Source organism: Falco rusticolus, chromosome 6 (assembly GCF_015220075.1).
Source record: "Falco rusticolus isolate bFalRus1 chromosome 6, bFalRus1.pri, whole genome shotgun sequence".
Taxonomy (NCBI): Eukaryota; Metazoa; Chordata; class Aves; order Falconiformes; family Falconidae; genus Falco; species Falco rusticolus.
Window position 1 is genome coordinate 85,318,090 of NC_051192.1, and position 26,895 is coordinate 85,344,984.

At 39.6% G+C, this 26,895-nt stretch overlaps 2 protein-coding genes across 4 annotated transcripts in view; one reads left to right on the forward strand and one right to left on the reverse strand.

Annotated features, from left to right (window-relative positions):
- ZNF292 (zinc finger protein 292) overlaps positions 1-13,481 on the forward strand; it is a 54,310-nt gene extending 40,829 nt beyond the window's left edge. The window contains exons 6-8 of one of the 2 annotated variants that reach the window (XM_037391328.1): positions 2,665-2,801; positions 4,000-4,141; positions 5,880-13,481. In XM_037391328.1, the coding sequence (XP_037247225.1) occupies positions 2,665-2,801; positions 4,000-4,141; positions 5,880-13,061 (7,461 nt within the window). In that variant the 3' untranslated portion in view covers positions 13,062-13,481. The remainder of the gene's footprint in view (positions 1-2,664; positions 2,802-3,999; positions 4,142-5,879) is intronic. The other variant, XM_037391329.1, reaches the window with a different exon arrangement.
- A 128-nt stretch (positions 13,482-13,609) lies between these two features.
- GJB7 (gap junction protein beta 7) lies at positions 13,610-20,621 on the reverse strand. Of its 2 annotated transcripts, XM_037391330.1 has the most exons (2): positions 19,928-20,621; positions 13,610-14,303 (listed from the first exon to the last, which is right to left on the reverse strand). In XM_037391330.1, exons 1-2 carry the CDS (start codon positions 20,619-20,621, stop codon positions 14,167-14,169), a joined length of 831 nt encoding a protein of 276 aa, XP_037247227.1. In that variant the 3' UTR covers positions 13,610-14,166. The 2 variants fall into 2 exon arrangements, with proteins under 2 accessions (XP_037247227.1, XP_037247228.1); XM_037391331.1 differs by lacking the exon at positions 13,610-14,303 and having other exon boundaries at positions 19,805-20,621.
- Between the last annotated feature and the right edge of the window lie 6,274 nt (positions 20,622-26,895).

Genomic DNA, 26,895 nt, shown 5'->3' on the forward strand with positions numbered 1-26,895 from the left:
ACTTTCTTAGACTTATTTCTTTAATGATAATAAAGTCACCAATTGTAGGCTGTTCTTCTGTAGAAGAGGTTTTTCTTGTAAAATATGATGTAAAATATTTTTGATATTTTGTTTTTTCTTTTCATTTAAGTCACTTTTAAATGGACTAGTAATGACTTGATTAAAACACTTGTGGAAGCGTAATACTAGGTTGCTAGCAGGAATTTCTGGCTTTGCCACAACTTCATGGGGTTTTTTGTTCGAAGTATTTTAGAACTCTGCCTCAGACCTTGTTAGTAAGGTGAGGATAGTGGTTTTCCCACTCCTACTATTTTAACTGTAGCTTTTTGTGTAGTACCCCATACATAAATGGGGCCCTTTAGATGTTAACGTTTATTCTCTGAACCGAAAGTAGCATTTTTTGACCCAAATGCCCTGGTAAAAGTGAAGGTGAAATCAGATACTTGATCTGGCTTGAAATACAAAATCCTTCTTATTTAAATGCAGAAGTCAAAGAAGAGATAACAGCTTTGCTCTTCTGCATTCTTTAGGTGATGTCTTAATTTCTCACCCCATCCCGTCTGACCTTTTTTCGTTGTTAAAGGAAAACTAACTGCAATTGTCAGTTTTCTTGATTGTCTGCATCTCTCTGCTCTCTTTTTGTCTCTGTCATCTTTTTATTTTAATAAGTATTAAGCATCTTAAAATTGATCTTAAAGGGATGAAAACTATGCAGTGATTAGAGTTGGAAGTCTCCTACCCTAGATAGAGGCTAAGTTCTAAGATGACAGCTTCTCACTGGGCACATTCTGCTGATGCTCAGTAGGATGGGATTGGTCTTACCCTGCCAGCCCTGGCTGCTGTAGGCCATGCCAGAACAGGCTCAGGAGGAGCTGTGACAAGGCTGTGCCAGTCTCATGTTTGTTTGCTGAAGACTCAATGGAATTTGGAATTAGTGACCCTGCAAACGTGCTGCCTTCATTATTCAGCCCCACCATGCTCCCAAAGCAGAATGGTCAGTGGGTGAGCCGTGAATCCCATGGACAAAAAGAACGGGGTAGCCTTGTTTCTTAGGATGCCATAACATACAGATAAGTTCAGACTGGGTTATCACAGAGAACCTAATTCAGAACTTTCCAAACCTTGGATTGCTTAGCTTTGGAGCTTCAGCTAATATTACCAACCATTCTGGAAAGTTTGTGTATTACCAGGAGAAGACAGATATGCTATAAACATGTCAAGGTGAACTTCTGAACTGAGAAGGATAGTAATTTTGTAGTGTGAGGAAATAAGAAAATGGGGGAAAAAAAGGTAAACCATAAAGAAGTATAGCTCACTCTGTGAAGGTGTGGGAATTTTGATACCCATTCAGAACAGGCAGAAAAGTAGCATTTGAACTCATTTTCAGCTTGGATTAGTCTAATGGTTTGGTTCAGTTATGTGAAGAATTCAAATCTGCAGTGTGTGAAACGATAGACTGACAGATGTGATGGCTGGACCTGTACAGACCTTTGCTCAGGCTGGGTCCCTTAGGAACTCTGAGGGGCTGGAAAAGCATTTCAGAAAAAAAATCCCTTTATTGTAAGTTCAGTTTCCCATCTTCTTCCCTGTGGTTTGAACTGATGGATCCTGTCTGAGATGAGGTGCTCAGCAAAGCAGACCTTCAGTCTAGATTGGTACAACAGTTATTTTAATGCATCTTCTCTAAGGTCTTGAGAAATGCAGTTTTCTTTAGAAGATGACTTTGAGGTTACTAAACCTTAAATGGTGTTCAATGAAGGGTCATTAGTATATTTACAAAATGTCAGTTCAGGTGAAAAAAGAGTTCCTTTACCCTTCAGAATTGTAGCTTGATTGCTGGACCGACACCTGGATACCATGGTGATCACCCCAAGCTGTGCTGCCACTTTATCCAAAGTGCTGAACTAGCTGGTGTTTGGCCTTTCTGTTTCTTGCTTTGGGTGGTGATGTGATTTCTCAAGAGAGACTTCTGACAGTGCCGTTGCAGTGGTCAAGTTATTCTTCAACTGCTTGTGTCAAAGAATAAATACCAGCAAGTCCTGCCAGATGTGATGATTGATGTAATCAAACCAGTCTACTGGAAATCGAATTAGATCGTAGTTGTTGTAACAGCTGTGCTGATTCAGGACTGATAGTCTAGTAGTACTGGGTGACTGTTTTTTCCTTTGTTTTGCTACAAAAATACGGTGCTTCCATCATTGCTTGAACAAATAAGTTGCATTGCAGGGACTGTAATGCTCTTCTAGAGGAGCATTCAGCTTTCCTCTTCTTTTTATCTTTGATTTTTTTTTTAAAATACTGGGATGTTCATGGTAAACTTTGGATTCATTAATAGCCCAGCCTATTGCATTAAAGCAGTAGTAATATCAGTGACTAGTTCTAATCTATGTTAGAATTTCAGGTAATAATCTTTTTGTGTTATGCTGCAGTTTGAAGTTATAAATCTGCTTGTTATAATTATCATATGTATGTAATGTATTTTAATAATTAATGTTGTACCTAAAAAAATTTAGGAAGTGTAGATACAAAAGAAAAAGTTTGTTCACTTTAATAGAACAATTCTTCTGGTGGCATAATCAGTCTATCTTTTTACAAATCATCAGATGACTGTGTGTCTGAAAACAAAACCACTTTCTTAGTCTTGTGTTCTTTCCTACCTTCTAGATCGCGGAAGTAGATTGTAAAGATGCTCTAGAAATGATCTGTAACCTAGAATCTGATGGAGATGAAAAAAGTGCTCTAATTTTATGTGCAGCATTTCTATCTCGCCAGCTGCAGCAAGGAGAGATGTACTGTGCCTGGTGAGTCTGAATATTGCTTTATGCCTAGTGGAACAAAAATTAGTTTTGTATGTAAGCCATAAGTTAACTTACTTCAGGTGATAAAATTCAGGAGCTAAACAAGAAGGAGGTGTGGCTCTCAAAGCTAAAACAAAAAGAATATTTGACAGGATTAGCTTCCATTATGGGAATTTGAAGGCTGCAGGTATGATGAGGCATTTACAAATACCAGTAGCTGGTTAATGATTTTTCTTGACAATAATCTTAGGCTGTAGAAATAACTAATTTAATATCTGCAGGCAGCTAGTCAGCATTATGTCAACATTTAATGCATAAATGCAGTTCCCATCTGTCCTTACATCATAACACAGTATTTCTTTCTCTAACAAACTTCTAGAAAAGGAGGTCTATGCTACTATAACAAAAATAATAAGTTAGATGAAGATACTTATTTTTTAAGGCTTGCTCTCATTAATGTGAGAACAAATAACTGGTCTTTGGCAGCTGTTCGAGCTGTTAGGGTCTGAATTTCCAACTGCTGAGTTTGGTTGTACTCCAAACCTGTACAATTCGCTTTCTTTGTGCATGTCATTTTTATGTGCAACAGCATGGGAACATCTGCTAATGCAGGATTTTGCTTTAACAGATTCTGCTCAAGTTTTGGGGGTTACACCATTCCACAAGGTACTAAATACCCCTGGCTGTTTGCACCTAAGGAGGAATGAACTAGTGACTTAATGTAGATGCAGTAATACTGTTTGGCTTTGGTTCTAATTTCTCACTAAATCACAGATTCAGCTCTTAGAGCAGCTCAAGAAAAATGTATCTACAACAGAGAAAAGCCATCCTCCTATAGCTGTTAGTAATTACTAAGGATTCAGAGGTGTAAAAATTCTGTTCTGTGAAGAGTAAACTACTTTGCAAGACTTTTTTCAAGACACATCATAAGTCTGTAAATTATGTAGCATAAACTGTGATAATACTGGTTGTATTCTGATCTGTCCTTCTAGAATTGAGTCATGGTAATAATTCTGAAAATCAGATACTAATACTGTGGGTAAATTAATAAAAGCTTTTCCCTGTAAGATAAGGTGTGAATAAATTCAGATTTTTTTTTCCTTTCCCAAAGAAAAAATAGAAACTGTTTTCAACCTTGCATTTCTTGTGATCAGATTAGTGGTTGTGTTGCTGGCCCTGAAATATTGTTCTCTTGTTCTAGGGAACTGACTCTTTTCTGGAGTAAACTGCAGCAAAGGGTAGAGCCTTCTATTCAAGTGTATCTAGAGAGATGTCGCCAACTTTCTGTGTTAACTAAGACTGTTTATCACATTTTCTTCCTGATTAAAGTAATTAATTCAGAGGTAAGGATACTCCTGAAAGAATATTTTTGGCACTTTTAATGCAACTGTAATCAGGAAAATTTATGAAAGCTGCTTAGACATTCTGTCTCTTTCTGTAGCATCAGTTTTGGGGCAGTCCTAATTGGTTTTAGGAAAGGATGTAGCAACCTCCTTTTGCAGGTAAACTATCAGTTGGTCCCTTTTGAATCATTAAAATTTCTTTGGTCCTTTGGAGAAAAATAAAAGGGAATAAACAGAAGAGCTGGACGCCACAACTGAGATCAAGGAGAACTGAAGGTTGGGGTTATAGCCTCTGCTATTGTCCATGTCCTCTAAATGTATTTTCTGTTAGCAGGTCCTAACAGACCTTTTCAGTATTTTCCATATTTCAGCTGTTACAGAAAATAGTGAGGAAAAGCTTATGAGGAGAGGAAATGGAGGCTGTATATTAGTAGATAAGAAAATTACAAAAGCTTAAAACCCAGTCAAACAAAAAAAACCCTTTTGAATTGCCACTTAAGAATGCAGTCTGTTTTGATAAATGAAGTACTTGCCTTTTGTGGACTTAGATCCAATGTTGTATTAAAAACTCTGTTCATCTATCTCGGCTAACCTTGTCATCTAATTTTCCTAGTTTCCTCTCAGTAGTTAGTAGTAGTAGTTGCACTATTTAATGCTTATAGCTAAACTGAGCTCTTCCAAAATCTTTTAGTTGGGAGATTTTCTGTAATTTGGTATATTCTAAGAATAAAAATTCCTTTTTAACTGTTGCAGTGTTCTGGTATGGCTAATCATGGACTTCTAATCTTAAAGATTATTTTTTTCCAAAGATCTGAACTAAATTGGCATTAGAGAGGGGGAGGAAAATAACTTTCATAGTCTTGTGATCATAAGAGCTCTGTCCGTTCTATGCCATACTGATTTTTCTCTCATGAGCCGTGGATCATTTCACTGATGGCAGAAACTGGAGACCATGTGGGTAGTAGGCTTGTGTATTCATAAATTTGCTGGGCTTTATTCACATGTATGCCACAGTCTCTCTGTGCAGCCTTGGCAGCATAAAGGGACTGTAAAGTGGATGTAAATGTAATTTACCTTGCCTGAGGGTATGAATGAGAAAAGACCATGTGACATTTGGAACACTTTAATGATGGAACATTTAACTATACTTATCACTTTCAGTTGGAATGAAGTTATGTGTTCAGTTGAGGTCAGTTGACTTTGAAGTGGCATAATCTTTAAAAATAAAGGTTTATTTTTATATCTTAAGTGCTTTCCAAATTAAGAGATCTTTTAGAAGATCTCTTGCTTCTCTTACTTTTAGCTGTAGCACTTTTTACTGTTTGTATTCTACCCAGTGTTAATTTAAGGCTCCATAGAAGCTCATCTCAAGTGATGTTGACACAACTGGCAGGCTTTATTTCATGGAAAGGCTCAATATTGCTAAACTGGACACCTCAAACATACAGTCCTGAAGTCCTCAAACTAGACAGGACATAAAATTAATTTGTTTTAGCTGTATGTAAACTTTCACATTATTTTTTTTTTTTTAGTAGCATGAAGACAAATTACGAAACTTAGGGAATAGCATCTAAAGGCAAACCACTATGTTTCTTAAAGTAAAAAGTAGTATTACAAATTCCAGGTGCTTTTTTTTTTTTTTTTTTTGACACTTGGGGTTGAATAATGATATCTTTTATTTACAAATACAGAAAGGGTTAAGATAAGGTGACTTACTAAAATTAGTCTTGCTTTACAGATTGATGGTGCTGGACTTGCAACCTGCATTGAACTGTGTGTGAAAGCATTGCGCTTGGAATCCAGTGAAAATACAGATGTAAAGATATCTATTTGCAAGACTATCTCCTGCTTGCTTCCGGATGATTTGGAGGTTAAACGTGCTTGTCAGCTGAGTGAATTTCTTCTTGAACCCACTGTGGATGCATATTATGCTGTTGAAATGCTATATAATCAACCTGACCAGAAGTATGATGAAGAGAATCTTCCAATACCAAATTCTTTGCGCTGTGAGCTCTTACTTGTACTGAAAACTCAGTGGCCTTTTGATCCAGAATTCTGGGACTGGAAAACTCTCAAGCGTCAGTGTCTGGCACTTATGGGAGAGGAGGCATCCATCGTGTCATCAATAGACGAACTAAACGATAGTGAAGTTTATGAGAAGGTTGAGGATTGCCAAGAAGAGACTAAAGAAACTTCTGTGAATGGGCTTGCTGGCACTTTTGATGAAGCTACAAGCCTCCTTAAGGGTATCAGAGATGAAAAGCAGAAAAAGAGAGAAATTAAAAAACTCAGAGAGAGGGGGTTCATATCAGCTAGATTTAGGAACTGGCAAGCTTATATGCAGTATTGCGTGTTATGTGACAAAGAATTCCTAGGTCATAGAATAGTTAGGCATGCACAAAAACATTATAAAGATGGAATTTACAGTTGCCCTATTTGTGCCCAAAATTTTAATTCTAAAGAAAACTTTGTTCCCCATGTAACTTTGCATGTTAAAAAGTCCAGCAAAGAGAGATTGGCTGCTATGAAACCACTGAGGAGACTGGGAAGACCTCCTAAAATAGCAGCTGCCAATGAGAATCAGAAAACTGATTCTGTATCCAAACAGGAGCAGCGACCCATTAAGAAGAACAGTCTCTATTCAACAGATTTCATTGTGTTTAACGATAACGATGGCTCAGATGATGAAAATGATGACAAAGATAAACCTTATGTACCAGAGATAGTGCCAGTTCAAAAGCCACTCCCTGTTAATGAATTCACCTGCCCTGTAACGTTTTGTAAAAAAGGCTTTAAGTATTTTAAAAATCTGATAGCACATGCAAAGGGGCATAAAGATAATGAAGAAGCTAAACGTTTTCTTGAAATGCAAAGCAAAAAAGTGATTTGCCAGTACTGTAGACGACATTTCGTAAGTGTTACTCACCTGAATGATCATTTACAAATGCACTGTGGCAGCAAACCTTATATCTGCATACAGATGAAATGTAAGGCTGGTTTTAACAGTTATGCTGAGCTGCTGACACATAGGAAAGAGCATCAAGTCTTCAGGGCAAAGTGTATGTTTCCTAAATGTGGCAGAGTGTTTTCTGAAGCTTATTTACTCTATGATCATGAAGCACAACACTATAATACTTACACCTGCAAAGTCACAGGCTGCGGAAAGGTGTACCGTTCTCAGAATGAACTGGAAAAGCACGTTGACGATCACAACAAGCAGCCTGAAAATGTGCAACAGCCTGAAAGCCAGACTAATCAGCCTGATCTTAGTCAGTCTTCTAAAGCTAATGAAAATACCAACGAAGTTGCTGTTAAAGAGGAATTGACATCTCCTCCGGCGGACAACCAGAGTAGTTTTACTGAAGGAGAAAACACTGGCTGGAATCAAATCAAAGCAGAACCAGAAGGGAATGAAAGTGTAAATACTTCAGTGAGTATACCGCGGCAAAGCGATTCCTTACCTAATGCTGGTTTGGAGCAGTCTCCTGCAGGCTCAGTGAAGACAGAAGTGGCAATTCCAGCAAGCAGCATTAAGGTGCCTGCTGTTAACCAGAAGATCCGAGATAACTTTGTAAAAAGAGGTAAATTGGCTGTTACTGCCGTTAAAGTAGATACCACTAAACCTGGAGCCCAGCAGTTGTGCTCGTCGGTTGACTCTTGTCTTTCAGTTTTCCAAGAGAGAAAGGAAGAAGACTGTCTCAGTCAGACTCAGAATATTCAAAATATTTCTGTGACCTCAGACACACTAAAACCAGAAGCCCTTGAATCAAAAAGCTTAGAAAGACAAGTGAGTATTGTAAATCCATTCAGCATGCAGAATCAGGCAGGATATCGAAACAGCGTACCCATTCCCAAACTTGAAATTGAAGACAGTATTAAGGCTGCCGCTAATCTATATAACCTGCCTTTAAAAACTTTAGAAAGTATTACGTTTATTCCTTCGCAGCCTAACATAAACAGCTCTTTAGTTCCAGCTGTGTTACCAGCAGCTCCAATTCAGAAATTTAATTGTCAGGTTGAGGGGTGTACTCGAACATACAACTCATCACAGAGCATTGGCAAACATATGAAGGCAGCACACCCTGATGAATATGCTGCTTTTAAAATGCAGCGTAAAAATAAGAAACCACGAAAATCCAGCAATCTGCAAAATGTGCTGAATGATGGGAAGATTGTGTATCTTCTGCCGTCACAAGTGGGAAATGCAAGTGGTGCTGCTTTTACTGCACAGAACAAACCTAATTTGAATCCCACCTGTTCCAGTCAAGTGCCACATGTCTCAAGTACACTTTTCCCAACTCACCTAGAGAATTTGGCCAGTCCTATGTTACCTATAGCGGAAAGTGTCATAAATCCAAGTTTGTCTACTCGTATTAAAAGTGAGCCTGAGAGTGTTTTATGTTCACAAATGGAAAATATGTCTGGTGCAACCTTACCTTCCCAGTTGGACGATCTGGCAAAAACAGTTATGCCTCTGAATATTGACGGGGGTTCAGATCCTTTTCTGCCTTTGCCTGCAGAAAATGGTCCAATGTCTCTCTTTCCTTCATCAGCAGAGAATCCTCCAAATTCAGTCTTCTCACAATTGGACAATGACACAAATAACTTTTCATCACAACTAGAAGGAAACACTAGTTCTGCTTTCCCAAAAGAGGAAATTGTTGATCAGATATTTCCCTCGCGATTGGGTAATGAAAATAACTTCAGTGAAACTAGCTCTCAACATGCAGCTTCAGAAAAAGTAAAAAAAGATCGTGGCCGGGGCCCAAATGGGAAAGAAAGGAAGCCAAAACATAACAAGCGGGCAAAGTGGCCAGCAATAATTAGGGATGGCAAATTTATCTGTAGCAGGTGCTTCAGAGCTTTCACTAATCCTAGATCACTTGGTGGTCACTTGTCTAAGAGATCTTACTGTAAGCCTCTTGAAGGATCAGAAATTTCTCCAGAAGCTCTGCAAGCGAATGGACAGTCTTTGCTTGCCAGTATGATTCTTTCCTCAAATTCACTAAACTTGCAGCAGCCCCAGGAGTCTGCTTTCAATCCAGAGACATGTTTTAAAGATCCATCATTCCTGCAGTTACTTGCAGCTGAAAATCGTTCTGCAGCCTTGCTGCAGACCATGTTTCCACGGGCCAATGTGAGTAACTTTAATACCAGTGGGAATGAAGAAGGAAATCAAATTATAAAACAAGCTTTGGAAACTGCAGGCATCCCGAGTACCTTTGATAATACAGAAGTACTTCCACACGTGGTTACAACAAGTTGCGTCACAGATACGACTCCAATAAATGCAGCTGTTCTCTCCAACTCATCTGCGTCCCCTCTGCTGCAGACAGTCTGTAACCCCAGTACCCTGCTAACAGACCAAAACAGGACCCTCAATGCCAAAATTCCTCCAATAAACGAATGCAAGAGTTTGCCAGTTCTTGCAACAGAGGACTTAATGCGAAAGACTATTGAAAATGGCTTATGTCCTAGCTCATTTTCTAATGCTGTTGCAGCAGCACACAACTTCGCAGGGAACAGTTCACGAGTTTCAGTTATAAGTAGTCCCAAGAGTTCAGGATCAAGCAACTTGAATAAGAAGGGAACCAGTGCTTCAAAGAGGAAGAGGAAAGCAACTACACCCTTGCTTGTACCTGATATATCACAGAAAGTAGCAGTAAATAATACAACTATGGAACTTCTAACCAAAAGCACTGAAGGAAATGTGCAAATACAGGGGGAAGGCTTTCAGTCCAACTTACTGGCAAATTGTGGCTCTCAAGCAGTGGTGGAAAATCTCACACAGAAACTTAATAATGTTGACAATCAGTTATTCGTGGCCAATATCAAAGACAACTTCAAAACAAATACCGATGCTCATACAATGCTACCCCCTTTAAGAGTAAAAACTGAAAATGGGGATTCCCAAATGATGGCTGTAAATTCTTGTGTCCAAGCAAATTCAGAGGAGCAGATTTCAGAAGACAGTGTTATGCAGAACTTTGAAAAAACCCTGGAAATAATCAAAACTGCTATGAATTCACAGATACTTGAAGTGAAAACTGAAATTCAGGATACCGTTGCTGCTTCAGGACAGAGCTTACAAGCAAATAATGCACAGGCTTCCTTGGGAAATTCTGCACATAGTGTAAAATTACCTACTCCTACACAATTTGCTGTGCACGTGGGGAATGTCACCACTGCAAAGAGTAGCCCTGCTCAGTCTGAGACATCTCAAAAGGATGATACTCAAATACTGGAAATTTTGGAGGGCTTGCAAAAACTGAAACTAGAAAATGATTCACCCATTCAGGTCTCTGAGCCTGTTTCCCAGTGTCCTCCAGCAGATACGCTAGCACCAGCAGTTCCTGTTGTATCATCAACTGAAAGTAAACCCCTTGTCCAGATATCTTTGGAGGCAAGTAACATTCAGTTTAGTGATAAAGTTAATAAGCCTTTTGTATGTCAGGATCCAGGCTGCAATTATAGTGCTATGACAAAAGATGCATTATTTAAACACTATGGCAAGGTTCATCAGTACACTGCAGAAATGATACTAGAAATTAAGAAACATCAACTGAAGTATGCCCCGTTCAAATGTGTTGTAGCTACCTGTCCAAAAACGTTCACAAGAAACTCTAATCTCCGAGCACACTGTCAGCTTGTACATCATTTTACGACAGAGGAGATGGTAAAATTAAAAATTAAAAGGCCTTATGGCAGAAGATCTCAAAATGAGACTGTAAACACAGCCCCACAACCTGTTGATGTAAAAACTTTGCAGACACTAGTAATAGAAAACAAAGCTGCAGCTCCATTGGTCAAAGAAGCTCAGATAAAGGAAGCTGTAGAGCCTGTAAAAATCTTGGAAAAACTTACACCAGAAAACAATATCCCTGAAAGACTGGAAAAACCTCCCCAAGTGGCTTCTGTTCCACCAGGGCAACATAATGGAGCCTCTATTGGTAGTACACAGGCACAAGCCAAAGTACGGAAGGTTAGGAGGTACAGGAAGGAAAAAGAGGAGAGGAAACGTAGGAAACCCGTAACAAAATCTCTGGAGTTTCCTACTAGATACAGCCCTTATAGACCGTACCGATGTGTCCATCAGGGCTGCTTCGCAGCTTTTACGATACAACAAAACCTAATCCTTCATTACCAAGCTGTGCACAAATCAGACCTCCCTGCCTTCTCTGCTGAAGTGGAGGAGGAGAACGAGCCAGGCAAAGAGGAACGCAATGAGGTGGAAACCAAACCCACCATCAGAGAATTCAGGTGTGAGGTGAGCGACTGTTCTCGCATCTTCCAGGAAGTTACCAGCTTGATACAACATTACATGAAGCTTCATGACATGACCCCAGAGCAAATTGGAAATATGAAATCTGCTCCAGAGGCAGGAAGATTTTCTTGTGATCAGTCTCAATGCAAGTCTTCATTTACAGCATATCTTAACTACATTGTACATCTTGAGGCAGATCACGGTATTAAGATAAGGCCAAACAAAGTAGAAGATGACGGTGTATTCAAGTGTGACTGTGAAGGCTGTGACCGTATTTATGCTACTAGGTCTAACCTCTTGAGGCATATTTTTAACAAACATAATGACAAGCATAAAGATCACCTAATAAGACCCAGGAGACTGACACCAGGTCAGGAAAACATTTCAAGCAAAGCAAATCAGGAGAAACCATTGAAGTCCAAACAGAGAGGACTAAAAAACAGATCGGGAAAAGAAGGTAACAGGCTGTCAGCGAAAACAAAACGAAAGAAAAATGTCAGCCTGGAAAACAAAAACTCAAAAGGAATGCAAGTTCAAGAAAATAAGGCCTATTCACTGAAACGCGGCAAGCATGTTTATTCAATAAAGGCTAGAAACGATGCGTTATCGGAATGTACAAGCAGGTTCATAACTCAGTATCCATGTATGATAAAGGGATGTTCATCTGTAGTTACAAGCGAAAGTAACATAATAAGGCATTACAAATGTCACAAGCTGTCCAAAGCATTTACTTCCCAGCACAGAAATCTGCTTATTGTATCTAAAAAGCACTCTGTCTCACAAGTGAAGGAAGCCTCTGGTGAGCAAGAGACTGAGAAAAAAAGTGATGTGAAAGAGCCTGAACAGAGTGTGGTAGTGAGCAATAATGATTCAAGCACAACTATGTTACCGCAAAAGGAAACTGAAAAAGGTGAGAAGGATGAAGTTGATGAACTGACAGAACTATTCATTACTAAACTGATTAACGAGGATTGTTCAAGCGCTGAAAATCAAGCGAAAATCTCTTCTAGTGTAAATAGTGACTTGCAGGAAACCGCCTCCTGCCCCTCAGAAAAGCAAAAATCAAACAACTTAAAAAGAGCAAACAAAGAAAAAAATGTATCTCAGAGTAAGAGGAGGAGAGCTGAAAAAACTGAGGAAGTACTGCCTGCTGATGTGAGCAGCATGCCCAGGGAGGAAGAGACCGCGGTCGCCATTCAAACGGCTGAAGAGCAACCTGCAGCTTTTGACTGGAGCTCATTTAAGCCAATGGGTTTTGAAGTGTCATTCCTTAAGTTCCTTGAAGAGTCTGCTGTGAAGCAAAAGAAAAACACTGAAAGAGAGTACCATAGCAGCGGAACCAAAAAAGGATCCCATTCAAACTCGCGAAAGTCCAATGAGAAGACCTCCGTAGCAAGTAATGTCACTTGGTCATGTTCTGAAACTGAAACCCTCGTACCGTTTGCCAACCCATCACGGCTTCCATGTGGTGATAATGTAAAGATAGTTTTAGACAAGACTCTTAAAGACTGCGCTGAGCGTGTGTTGAAGCAACTTCAGGAAATGAAACCTATCGTCAGTTTGAGAAAGCTCGAAGGACGTTGGGAGGATAATCCAGAGGTTACAGCTGCAAAAGTAATTGTTATGGGTGCCGAGGAAGGGGAGGCAAAATACTGAAAACCTAATGTGTTTAACCACGATCTGTAATAAAATTTATTTTGAATAGGAAGCCATCAAGCATGCTAGTAACTGTGGAGCTCTTTTATTTTGAAGTGATTTAATCTAGCAAAAAACATGACATGAGTCATGTAAATGTCTTATTTGTTTTTATCCCTATGGGACTTGAAGAACAGAGTAATTGCTTCAGTTTTGTAAATACTTGATCGAAACCTCAACTTTCTATCAGATGTCCTTTCCATGAACTAAATCTTTGTGAGTTGTCTGTGATTGGTATCTTTCACCAGGTTACTTCTCCTATATAACAGTACTCTTTATTTGTAGATACATTTTTTTTGTATATATTTATTATTGTAAATCATTTGCTGCCACCAGCAGTCTGTAAGTCTAAACTATTAAATGACACATTTATATTCGGAATTTTAATTTGTAACTAAGTAAGCAAGTTTTTAAAGCTGTCCTTTACTCATTTTAAATTAAGAACTTTTGAACTAAAACTAGCTAAGTCTGTCATATCCAGTTTATTTTGCATAAAGCATTTATTTACAGGAGAGGAGCTGGATAAGATCACATTTCATAGGTTAAACGTACTGACACGCTCTCATTTTTGTAAATTTTAACATCCAGTATCTATGGATGATATTCATATGTAGTTAACACATAAATATAATAGTTTTCTTATAGCTACATTTTTCATTGCTTTTAATTGGATACAAAGCATTTATGATTCCATAATAAAAATGGAAATGTGAATAAAAATAGTTTGCTACATTGGAGATTTAAAACAATATTTGGTATTAAAGAATCCATTGTGAATGTGATAGAAAATTAGTAGTGTGGAGCAGTGTATATATTTGAGGTGGTGATTTGTGAAGTAGCCCAGTATTGCCTTAAATAAAATCACATTTCATTTCTTGTTTTATACATGTGATCTTATAAAGGTTATTTTTGTTTCTGTAACTTAGATTGGTGTATAGTTTAATTTTTGTTAAAAAAACAAAACAAAAAAACTTCAGAAACCGTTTTTGTAAATAGTGGGTTTATAAAACAGATGGTTTATTTTGATAATACCAATTTGGTATCTATCTATAGAATACGTGAGTCTTTATGCCATACCATTAAAAACTGAATAAACAAGGCACTTTCTGAAAGGGAAGTGAGATTGTGATCTTACAGATAAACTCGGTGGTTGTGCTCTATTGATGGCATAGACTCCCTCCGTGCTCTTCTGCCTCTCGCTGACTGTATCTGGCAGCACTCTCGCCACCTCTCTCTTTTCCACACTGGAACAAGCCTCAGAAGCGGTGCCGCTTGTAGTGCCCGGGATTGGAGCAATTTCTCTGTATGCTGCTAACAGAAATGACAGGTATCCACTTTGTTGAGTAACCAAAAGTGTGAATGCGTTGGTGGGAGTGGTCAGTACCCAGGAATCTTCAAATGTTGTTTTTCATGCGTGATTATGCCTAACTCGGTTGGGAAGAGCCAGCTGGATTGTGTGGTACCAAAAATTTTTCTTGGCTTATTCTCATTACTGGATGTGACCTACCTTCAGTAATATAAAATAGTCTTTATCTTGGGAGAGATTGGCTTGATACTTTTTTTTTCTATAAACTTGTCTTGCCATGTAAAGCTTTGCATTAAATGCTACACTTGATTGCTCTTAAGCTATTCACCTGGAATCTTTGACAGTTTACTTGAATATCAATGCAGAGGGCACATTCCTACAACCAAATGAAGCGACTTCCTGTGAGAGTGAGGATTATGTATGAAAATCAGAAAGGCGACAACATTTCAGCTTGGGCATAGCCCTTGGTTTCCTACCTGGTGCTAAATTGCATACCCGCACAGGAGGCCCGTGCTTCCATTTGAACGAAGCTCCTTCGCTCCTCTCGCTTTAATCCCTCCCAAGTGACTAAACTGATAATTCTGCAAAGTTAGTAAATCAAAGGTGCTATCTGAGAATGATAAAACCAAAAGAAATCCTTACATTTTAACTCGAGGAGAGATCATTATATTTGCTATAAGCACATGATACCATGTTCTACCTGCCAGAGGTTGCGCCGTCTCCCTGGATGGGGGTTGTTGTTGGATGCCAGCCGCGGTGATTGTAGAGGGGATCTTCTGCAGGGGAGAAGAGGACCAAGAACCTCCTCTGGAGTGGATTCACAAAGCTTGCCTGAAATCATGTTTTCAGATGTACCTAACCACTGTAATAACTGTTGACAGACCTCACAACTTAATTTTTAGAATAATTTTGTGTTGTGTAAGTTAAATAGTTTCAACATTGACATTCCTAATGTACGTAGTGCATCATTTGCCGTTTTTAGACTGAGAATAGCATACAACTATTTAGCTCCACAGTGCTACACTAGAATACTATTTCTTTAAAAAAGAAAAAACAAAATCCGGTGTCCTAAATAGCCAGGAAATAATTTCTGGTTTGGATCTGAAAGTAGGGTCTGAATTTCTGAGAATGAAATTTCAAATACTGTCTCATTCTTATCCCAATTAATCCAATTAAAGTAGATGTAGTACCAATATAGTCTGTGCCCTCCACAGCACACTCCCTTTTATGTGGGTATTGACAGCCTCTCCAACAGGTAAGCTATCATGATTTTTTTTTTTCCTTTTTAAAAAAAATGCAAATTTAAACTTAAAGCAAGGGGCCAAAGGCAGGGTGTGATTTAAGATGTCATGGAAGGGGAGGGCACTGTGGTTTAGTGAAGCCACCAACAAAAGTTTTTGAGGAAATATATTCGGTATTTGTATTATGATGACTGATGTATAAGAATCTCCTGCTATATAGGTGCAGTAGCATGCCTGAACTGACAGCTCTTGCAGAGTCTGGAGCCGTACCCCTGCCCTTGGGGCTGCCGGGCGGGATGGGGCTGCGGGCTGGCTGAGCCCAGCTGTACCAGCACCACCTCAGCCTGCGGGCTGCCCTGACACCCATAGGTGCTGCTGGCCCCTGCCCTGACACCTGGTCCCTCTCCGTCCTCTTCCCCTCTCTCTCCTTCCCCTCTGTGTCTCTGTCTTCCAGACATCAGTGGTGCATTTGAGCAGAGGTGCTTTTTTTTGAAACCCTTGTCACCATGAGGAATATGACGACTACAACAGGAGTTGCTGATCAGGAAGCAACCAAGGCAAAAGAGTCTGGATACAGACTGTTACGTGATGGAAAGACATCTTTAAACTGGCAATCAGCCTCTTGTGGTTGGCTGTTTCTAAAGAAATCTTAAATTGTCTGAGGCCTAATTTGAGTAGTGCGTTTGTCCTCACATGTGTTGGGGTGGTTGTCATCAGCGGGATGGAAGGACTGTTGGTCCTAGAGTATTCTGCTGGGATGTCCTGCCTACAGCTGTTAGATAGCAAGGGAGCAATGCCTGTAAAACTTAACTCTAGAAACAGCCACTGGTTCAGGTGAGGACAAGTAGTTGGCTGTATTGCAATTGGTTTCTATGCCCAGGAGTTGGTTGGGGCTCCCAGCTGCGGGCGCAGGGACACGCTGCCCCGAGGCTGAGGCCGGCTGGGCGAGAGGAGCTTCTGCTTCTGCTCCTGCTCTGCCTGCTGCTTGCTGGAGCCTTGGTACGGAGAAGATGGTCCTGTAGAAGGGGTGGGAAACAGGGCCAGGGGTACTGGAGATGGGAGCAGAGGAAAGAACTATTGGCAAGTAACAAATTTTTTTTTTCTGTGACTTTTTTTCAAACCTGAGCTGTCACAAGGCAAGGAGATTACTTGGCTTTTAAAGAAAATGAGGATCTATTTAAGACTTGGATCTTTTAGTGTTTGCAGAGATGTTTTGAAATATGAGCGAGGTAAGTAATTTTTTTGTATGAATGTATATGAAGTGATCATGTTTCTTCATTACAGTGTGGGCTTAGATCAGCTTCCTACCATTTGCTGTGTGTTTGAGGAGACATAGTTTTACACTTCATAAATAACCATACCACTTGAACTGAAATTTTCTTAAACTTGTCCAAGTGACTTGAAAGTTGAATACACAAAAAAGCCCTTAAACCTTTAGTTTAGGGACTGAGCCTACAAACTCATTTGAACCAAAAGTGTAAGAGCAAATGACTTCAGGGACGGATGGGTGAGTGAAAATTACACTGGAGCACAAAGAAGTATAAAGGTGGGGGAAAGGATTGTGGATGGGAAGAAGCCAGTAAAAGATCAAATACTGGCCAAGAACAATGGTTCAGAAAGTAGATTAGTTTGTTTCTGTTCTCTCAGGTTAGATAGATCTGACAGAGTTGCTTTGTGTGATGCTCATTTCATTAGCAGCTCTGTCAAACACTCCTAATTTTGCAGCGCATGACATAAAAGCCACTTGGTGGTTTGCTACGAGTTCATCAGGGGTTACACAAAGATTGTACACAATTTTTCAGAATATTTCTTATGTAAGGTACTGGCTTTGTCAATACTGAAGTATCCTCCAAGACTTGAAAACCTGGTGATTTTGGAATTTTATTTATCATTTCATGGCTATTGAAGATAGAAATAAAACCTTGAATATACATTCCAAAGAATTAAAAGTTCTTGTTTCACAGGAAAATTTTTGGTCTAAGTGGGAACCTCTAACGCCACAGGGCTTTAGGGGATGCTCTAAAACCACTGAAGCCCTGACTTAATATACATTTTTATTAGAGAGCAGCTAATGCACAAAATTAATCAGAAACCTGTGTTGAGTAAACTGTGTTTGCTTCTCTTTGTTTTCCCTCAAATAAAACTTGTTTTTAAAAAACGAATGAATACTTTTTCATTCATGTACTGTCTTAAAATCTGGCCTCAATAAGTAAAAAACAGACATTTTGGAAGCATTTTTTATTTTGATAGTGTTGCCCTTGTCTTAAAAAATGATGCATTAGGGTACAAAAGAGCCAAGATAATTTTGCGTGTTGTTCTGTTACTCAAACTGTGGCGGTCACGGTTACACAGGGCTGATGGGCAATGGCTTTGCTTCATGCACTGCTTGGTGGGTTTTGCTCAGTAGCTGCAAGAGTTTCTAACGGCATTTCTGTCATAAGCCATATTCTGTGTACGTAGAGATTTAACAGAAGATGTTCTGAATTGTCTAAAGTGCATTGTCTCAATATACACACTGATTCAGCGCCACTCATGATGTAAAACTTTAACTGGCCACAAGCTGGCAAGCTGTCTCTCTTAAGTTCAGCAGCAACAAATGTTATTTCACCTTTTATAAAAGCAGATTTACGTTAGCAAAAAAAAGCTTGAAAATCAGAGTCAAAAGCAGATAGCTTATTCATTTGTTCTTAATTCAATAACCGCTACCCCAGTACTCATAAAAGTAACACACTGTAACTAAAGCTGGAGGCTTTTAGGGTGAAAAAAGGGTTACATGCTTTTGGTACTGTTTCTTTTTATCCTGTCACAATAAAATTGGTTGAACATTCAGGCAGCTCTGCTTACTGCAGGCAGTGGTTATCTCTAAAGGGTGTATTTCAGTGAGGCTCAGTACTTATCTGAAGGCCTTTCATCCCAGCAATGGAAAGAGAACACTACCCTGAAATAAGTAATTTTTGGCACTCATTTCTATCATTTCAGAAGTCTAGGTTTAGGTTTACCAGAAAATGTCTTGGCTAATTTCTGTCCCTTTCCTGTTAGCCCAAGCAACACATAATAAAGGGCAGAGGTGTGTGGTGTCAAAGAGATGCTCTGAAAGGGGGGGGGGGGATATGGGGGAAATAGATGTGGGGTTTTTTTACTTTGCTTCTCCTGGAGGCTTTTCATATTTTTAGATTTCACACGTTCTTCTATGGCAGAGCAACCTACCGAAGGAGTAGCAGTGCCTTCAGCCTTACTAAAGGGACCAGATTCCTGGCTACTGAATACTAGGATTACTGGCTACTGTTTTGCCATATTGTGCAGTCTACACTTCTCTACTCAGATCCTAGGGAACTAGGAATGATCTTTTCCCTTAAATGCCACAGCTGCACAGCAGAATAAAAGTCTGGGGGCTCAGGAGCTGCTTTGTGCAGGTGACCAGGAGTTAACTCCGTACTCTGATATATGCTGCCTGTAGAAGTCTGAGCAAGTACCTTTTTGTACATGATGTGTTCTGATGAGAAATACCCTAAAAACTGTAAAGGACTCACATACCTTCAGAAGGAGGTGCTCCACAAATAGCTAAATAACCAGGTCTGTCTTTATCACCACGGGCTAAACTAGATGTGTCTATCTGCTCTTTTTTTCTTTTTTTTTTTTTTTTTGGACATGTTTTACAGTGGTAGAGTGGAATGGGCTTGTGAGCATCCAGCTCACTTCCAAGACACTAGCAACCACTGTATGCTAGCACTTTCCAATTGCAACTTCAAGAGTTATCACATCCACCCACCTGACAAACGCTGTACAGCACCGTACTGTTCAGTGTCTTGATCAATTCCAGGTTCTTCCAGCTCTGCATTTAAAAAGCCTCTTTGCTTGTACCAAAGCAATCTGTGTAATACTCAAGACACAACTGTCTGAGCAATTGTTTCAACATGATTTATCATAAGCATCTGTGTTTATATTAAAACTTCACAGAATTTTCAGACCGCTACACCTCTCGTTTCATCATGAAAAGATCTAGATTATTCTGTGTATGGCATACATAATGCAACTGAATATATCTGCTCAAGTAAGGAGGAACTAATAGAGAAAAAGTATTTCTTACGTAGCTATCCTTCCAGTTCTGTAAAGCACTGATTGGAAAAACAATTCATGAGATACAGCTTGTGTAACAGGAAGGTGCTCTCTAGCCTTCTTTCAAGGCAATAGGGAACTTTTTCCACATTCATCCTGTATATTCAGAGACAAGGACAGGGAGCTGTGGTGGAAATGTCCTGCAGCTGCTCGTCTGTCGTCACAGATGATTTTTGATTTGTGGCAATTGCTTTTCAAGCCTTGATGTTCTTTTATGTACTTCTTCAGATAACATTTTATGGAGTATTTGAAAATGAGATAACTCAATTCACTTAAATTTAACAAAATGCACAGGCATGACGTTGCCACCAGTAAATAGAGGAAAATCATCTTCTCTGTGGGTTTGGAAATATAGCAGTCTACGGTATTGGGACATGGTCTTATGTCACATGTCACAAGACGTGGCACTTTGAATCCATTGTACAATTTATAAAACAGAACAAGAAACACTACTTCAAATCCTGTTTTTAAAATAATGCTGACAAGGTAAGTGCACAGCAATCCACCATCTATCTGTCCTGGACTTTTATAAAGTTTCTGGTTGCGGTGTTTCTCTCTGTTCTCTCGGTAAGCAACATGAAAAACAACCAAGAGTGAAGGTGTGGAGACCATGATTAATTGCAAAGCCCAAAGTCTGATGTGGGAGACAGGAAAAAAATGGTCAAAGCAGACATTTTCACAACCAGGCTGCTTGGTATTACATTCAAATTCATCATGTTCATATTTCCAGATGTTTTCTGCAGCCACAATGTAAACCAGTAAGCGGAACATGAACACAACTGCTACCCAAATTCTTCCAATTCCTGTTGAATATTTATTCACTCCACTCAGCAGGTCACGTAGGAATCCCCAGCTCATTTTTCTTCTCAAGGAAAGAAGGAAAGCTCTATTGAAGAAACACAAGATCAGAGAGATGCTTTCTCTTGGGTGAAGAAAAACAAAACGCTCATTTCAAGGTGAAACATAACCAGTAGCTAGGCAACTTAAAATTATTATTTAAAAAGGAAAACAACAGCAACAAACTGCTCTTAGTTCTGATAATTTGTACCTTCTGAGGCTGTTACACAAAATTTATTTACTGTTAAAATAGGTTTTGTCAATTGGACTGAAGCCTAATTGTACTGTTAAACTGTCCTCTGCAAGTAAACGTGCCTGTTATTCCCAAGGGTCTCCCAAGCGTCAGGTAGAGCTTTCTCTGGCAAGTTCAGGCTAGCAGCCTACCACTGAGGTACACTTAACTTAGCCCTGTCAGTTATGCAAATACTAAGCACAGTTAAATCAGATTTCAAGTTCAAATTTTTGTATAGGAGCCACGTGTCCCATAATAAGTTGACTAACAAAATGCAAATTGTTTGCTTTTTATCTGTGATCTAACTTCTCGGTAAACTTGTGCAATATTTTAAATCCTGTCCTACTTCATTAGATTTTATTTGTCATATTTCTCATTATTTAAGAAATGTGTTGAACTTTACTTCAAAAATGGGATTTTTTAATAGGTTTTTTTCTGCACAAGTCTCAACCATGTCCTAGAACACTTCTGGAAAAGAAGAGCTGCCTAAGAAGCCATTGGAAGCCACACTCAAAGTCAAAAGAAGACCTGAGATAACCACCGAAAGCATACAGTCACCTTCCCACCTCACCCCACCTTTGAAGTCTGTGCAGATCTTAAAGGATACCAAGCTCCTTTGTTTCGTGAGAGCAAAAAGTAGCTGTATTCCCAGGACACAGAATGGCTGGGAGACATGAGATGGGAAATCTGAGAATTTTCCAGATCTGTGTTTTCTATCTTTTAATATTATCTATAATATAATACTATTATATTATATATATAATTGTAACTTATTATATATATTAATATATATGTTGAATAAAATATAATAATATCTTTTAATGTCCTCATCCTATCTACTGCTCCTGCAAGCTCTGCCTAGCAGGAGAGAAAAATGTACCTCTCTGGGGCAGCAGTGGCACGTGCAAATCCTGCTGCCAATGCTGTAGCTGCAGTTAGTACTGATGTATGAGCAAGTACGAGAAGTAATCGGGCCACAGCATCACAAAGCTTAACACAGATGGAAAGTTCTTCTTTTGCTCTCCCTTGATTCTGCAGCCCATCATTACCTCTGCCTATGGCCTATTTGGGTGTTGCTACATGGCTACCGTGAGAGCTGGTGACTTACTTGAGGAGCTGAGGGACTGCTGCAGAAATTAGTATGTTGCTGATTTATACTGGGAGGGATGTTGAAAAAAAGGTGTTCTCACGCAGAACAGTTACCAAGCTACTCCTTTATGCTGCAAATAAAAAAGAATAACAGGGGAATATCAGTTGGTTTATATCCTATCAGACATACGCTTGTATGCTTTTAAATATGTTTGGCAGGGTGGTGACTTTATCATTAAAGAGCTATTTCTGTCCTCCATGTCTGCAATTAGAGCTCAATAAGAAGTTTAAATCAAGCCCTTCAAGACATCAGCACTAGGGCTTTAATGCTTTCTAGATAAGTAATGCAGTCAATACATCAGTCTCAAAGGAGGTGAATGGCAAAGCATGAAGATACTGCTATGTGATAAAGCACAGGCAAGGAAACAAAACGCTCACGTGAGCGAGCATGAATATTAACACCTATGAACACATCTTGTGGATGAGCTGTCCTCTAGAGGAGATCTGAAGGAAAACCTCAAAAGGCCTTTCCTAGGATTTTAAGATAAAGGGAAGACTGAATTTTGTTATCCCATGGAAAATTAGTACAGCTGTGAGTGGCCTTTTGCTAATGGCCGTAAGAGCTGCTCCTTCCCTTTACTAATATAAAACCCATAATGTCAGCTGTCAATCTATGACTGGGGTTACACCAGTTCTGAGCCTCCAGCTGAACAAGTCGGGACGGAAATGAAAGCCATGCTGGGTCACCAGCAAGGCACAAAAATCAGTGGGAACCAACACTGGTGGAAATCAGGCCATGCAGATACCTAAACACAGACTGAGACATTTACCTTGAGGTCTCTTTTTTTTCCCAAAGCTGAACCACTGCTTCTTTACCTGAGCAACAAAAGGGATTAGAAAAGAACAACTTTATTTTGCCAATCCTATGTTGAGGAGGAGGATGTGAAGGGGAAAAGAAAGTCCTGCCCAAAGAAGTGCAGATCAAGGATTTGATGAAAATGTCCAGCAGATCCTGAGCAATGGGCAAATTCTAGCCAGCCAGAAGATCGGATGGATTAAATTTCTGCAAAGCTATTTGAAAGACAGCAACACGTTCTGCCGCCTAGATGTCTGGCAGTGAGGCAGCAGGGACTTCACAGAACTAAAGGTGGTTCCTGGTCTGTGTGCTCTGTGGATGAGAAACTGACATTTCTTGAAGGACTGCTGGGGAGGTCTTGTAGCCAGCGGTGCTTCTGCAGCCAGAAGTCTGCAGAGCTTTGGTTATATTTTTCCACTTGCAGCCCTCACTTGATGTCGAGCAGCGGTTGTATAGGATAACCCTGTTTCATGGTATTGTTGGGGTTGTAACCAGCACAGCTCCTCTGTTCAAAGGAGCTGCAAATGTGCCTTTAAAAGCTTATGTTTGCTTTATGCACCACTGTTCCTATAGAAGATTGTGGATGTTAACTGACGCTTTTGTATCCTTTGAAAATACAATTAATTCACTGAAGCATTGCAAAGAACATATGGAATGGGAAAAATAAAATGGACTTCAAAGATAAAGAGTTACTCAACAGGTGAACAAAATAAAATTGACTTCGCAGGCACAGACTGATGAGAGGTTAAGTTAGCTGAGGCTAGAGGAGACAAAGACATTACATGGGCTGTATGAAATTCAGAGCAAGGTGAGGATTCAGACAACAAAAAAAGGGAAATCTTCAAGTAAGCACACAATTGAGCAGCAGGAAAAAGATGACAGTGTATGAGGTTTTCAACACTTCTGCAAGTGGCAGTACAGGTGGAAGCAGATGCCAAGCGTAGTGTCAGAGCATGACACTTCAGCAAAATTATATTCTGACTAATATAAAGACTAGAGATGAAAAAATGCGATCCAAATCCTTGTAGCCAAAGAGAAATTTCACCCTTAGCGTTCCAAGGAGGTTCAGAATGAATCAAAGGGAGTCAAGAAAGGAAGCTGGCTAAAGAAATTGAGCAGATCGTGGAAAATGTAGATGACATTAATTTGCATCAAGGTAATATCCAGTGTTGGGGCTAACAATGAAATTACTCAAAGGTTTAAAAAAAGGCAACAAAAGGGTTAAAAGGGGATCTATTTGGCACTGTGGACATAAAGACCACAAAAAGACTTAGCCTCTATTGCAATTTACTTCAACCACCTGCTCCACACACATACACGCACACACACCACAGCTCGGGCAGAAGCTGAAGATTAGAGATACGTCGATTCGTTGTACTCCTTTCTAGCTGAAGTACTGGGGATGAGCGTGAAAACAAGTGCCTGGGCTGCTTCTGCTACCAGCCAGGCAATGGGGCAGGTAATCTCTCTTCCTCCTCACATGTATCATTTATTCCCTAGATTTAAACACACACACCCCTCAACACCCACACAGTTTGTCCTGCTCACTAGAGACACAAATGACCAGAAGAGCCTCCACAGCCCGTTTCCCTCAGATGTTATCAGTGACTTGATTTCCCTCCTTACGGCTGCACACATGCTCTCATGAGCAAACAGCAACCTGAATACACCATTAACTTCTGATTGTGCTGAATGTAATTTATTGGGCAAAGTGTTTGAATAATGCTGTTGTTGTTGAATATATTCATCAAATAATCATTTCTGGCATTCAATGAGGTCTACAGAAGGCTGGCTAATGTGTATTGAGCAACGCGTCCATTGAAAAGCATAGCACTCAGAGAATTAGTTCACCTAGATTTCAATCAGCTTTGCTAATTTAATTACTTTAAAAGCAGAAAAGGTATCTTTGTGTAGAAGAAAATGGGGAAAAAAGTAAGAAAATGCAAGATCAAACTAAGTAGAGAGGAAGTGGGGAAAGCATTCAGAGTGTTAGGGGCACAAAGAGGGCAGGCAGCTTGGAGCTTGGGCAGCAGGCAAATTACAGGAAGAAGGTGCAGTATTATAGGAAATGGAGATGGAACGGTGAGAAATAACAGAAAGGACATGAGCTTGGGAATAGTATGAAGTCTGTACAAGCAAGCTGAATAATCCTCACATGCTGAGAAATGGAAAAACACTTTCTTATTCTGATACAAAGATTGCTAATGGGAGTATTTTGCTGCACCTACAACTTAGCTTTTTTTTTTTTTTTTTTTTTTTTTTTTTTTACGGGAAGAAAGAGACCCATAAATTGTGGCAAAAATGATAAAGCAGAGAGTAAAAGTAGAAAATCACGGAGAAGAATATAGGATCATAAAAAAGCAGAGCTGGTAACAATCCTGAGAGTTCACCCTCTGTTGTTTTTGTTTTACAACCTAAAGCATCATTGCGGCTCTTTTTTGCTTTTTTTTAACACCAAGGATCATCTCAGTGTTACGAGGAAAAGAAAAAAAAATACTGCCACAGTGGGTTCCATAAACAACAAGGAACGAAATTTAGCTTCAGATGTTCATTCAGTAACTGCATTTTCCCCTTATTTTCTTTGGTTCCTGATACAAGGAACCATTTTGTGGTCACTGAGTCTTTGCACTTGTTTCATGGACTACCCATGGAACAGATTTGGTTCATTCTCTGGCCCCAAGAAGGCTTGGTTGCGCTTGTACTGTTCCTGACAGTTCAGTCTGCTCTTAAACTGATGGAAGCTCCACTAGCCTCCCCACCCCAGCACAGTGCATCTCTTCCAGTGCTCTGCTACAGAAGAAGGGGGAGCAGGAAACCTCCTGGCTACACCAAGGTGCAGTGTAACTCCATTCTAAGTCACCCAACCAAGCTGCGTGTGCACCAGCTATCCAAACCGTTGCACATCTGTGATAGGAGCTGAAAAACTATTGCTACGAGTCACTAACCTTGCAGTGCCTTTGTTTCTTGTCCAACAGTGGGAGTGCCAGTGTAAGGCGATTTCCAGGCACTTGTGAAAGAGTCAACAAGAGAAAACAGAGAAGTCATAAAAATTAGCCTAGGTATTTATTTACCAACTAACTACGGGAAGGAAAAGACTAGATGCAAGAGAGCTTACTTGGTCATTTAGCACTAGACCAGAGCTGGTTGCTTTGGCCTTTACACCTGACTTTCACATAAGCTTCCACAGCAGCTGGGGACAAATCTCCTTCCTTTCTGGGCTTCAGGATCTTAGCTGCCAAACATTCACTTCTCTGAAAATATCACTTCTAAACTACATCTTCAGTAGGCTTTGTAACCTTAAGCAGGCTTGGCGTTCTTTTTTATAGCCAGTGATGGCAAAATCCCATCTTGTTTTGTACTTAGGGAAACCACAAACACCACTTAATAACCCAGCAGCTGCTGAGTGTGATGCTTTGCCAGCTGCTAATTGCTGTGGTCTCTCCTCTGCAGCAATGAATGGGTTTTGAGAGAGGGCAGACACAGTTCACTGTTTTCTTTGTTACTTTGGTAAACTATGTAATTAAAAAAAATTAAAGCCAAAATGACTTAATTTTTTTTTGAAGTCATGATGTCTGTATTTCGTCTACACAACTACTACTGCATTTCTCATCACCTTCACACCAAAGAGATAAGCCACCTCTCCCATACTCTTCCAATGTCAACAAAAAATCCCTCTACATCAAACGATCTTCAACATTAAGTATTACTGCTCCATTCAGGCTACTGTTGTAACATTTTCATCAACTTGTAAAAAAACTGAATTGACTAAGTCAGAAGATTTCCACTCGAACAAGTGATTGTCAATGGCCACATTACAGTTTGTAGCTCTTTAGTAGTTATAAAGTACTGTAATAACACAATGAAAATAGGATTATATCTGTGATTTATGCTGGCTGATGGGACACTTTCACGAGACTCTTATCAAGCCTGTTTGACATTAGAAAAACAACTTTTCGTTCGGTAAAACTGTTTTATAACAAGAAATGCTAACTTACCTGAGTCTCAGTGATCAGTTATAGCTGAACCCCAGCTTTCTAGTGGCATTAACAATCAACGATTCATTTCCGAGAAAGGGAGTTACTGCTCTAAGCCTTGAAAATGGAAACTGCTCGTCTCCT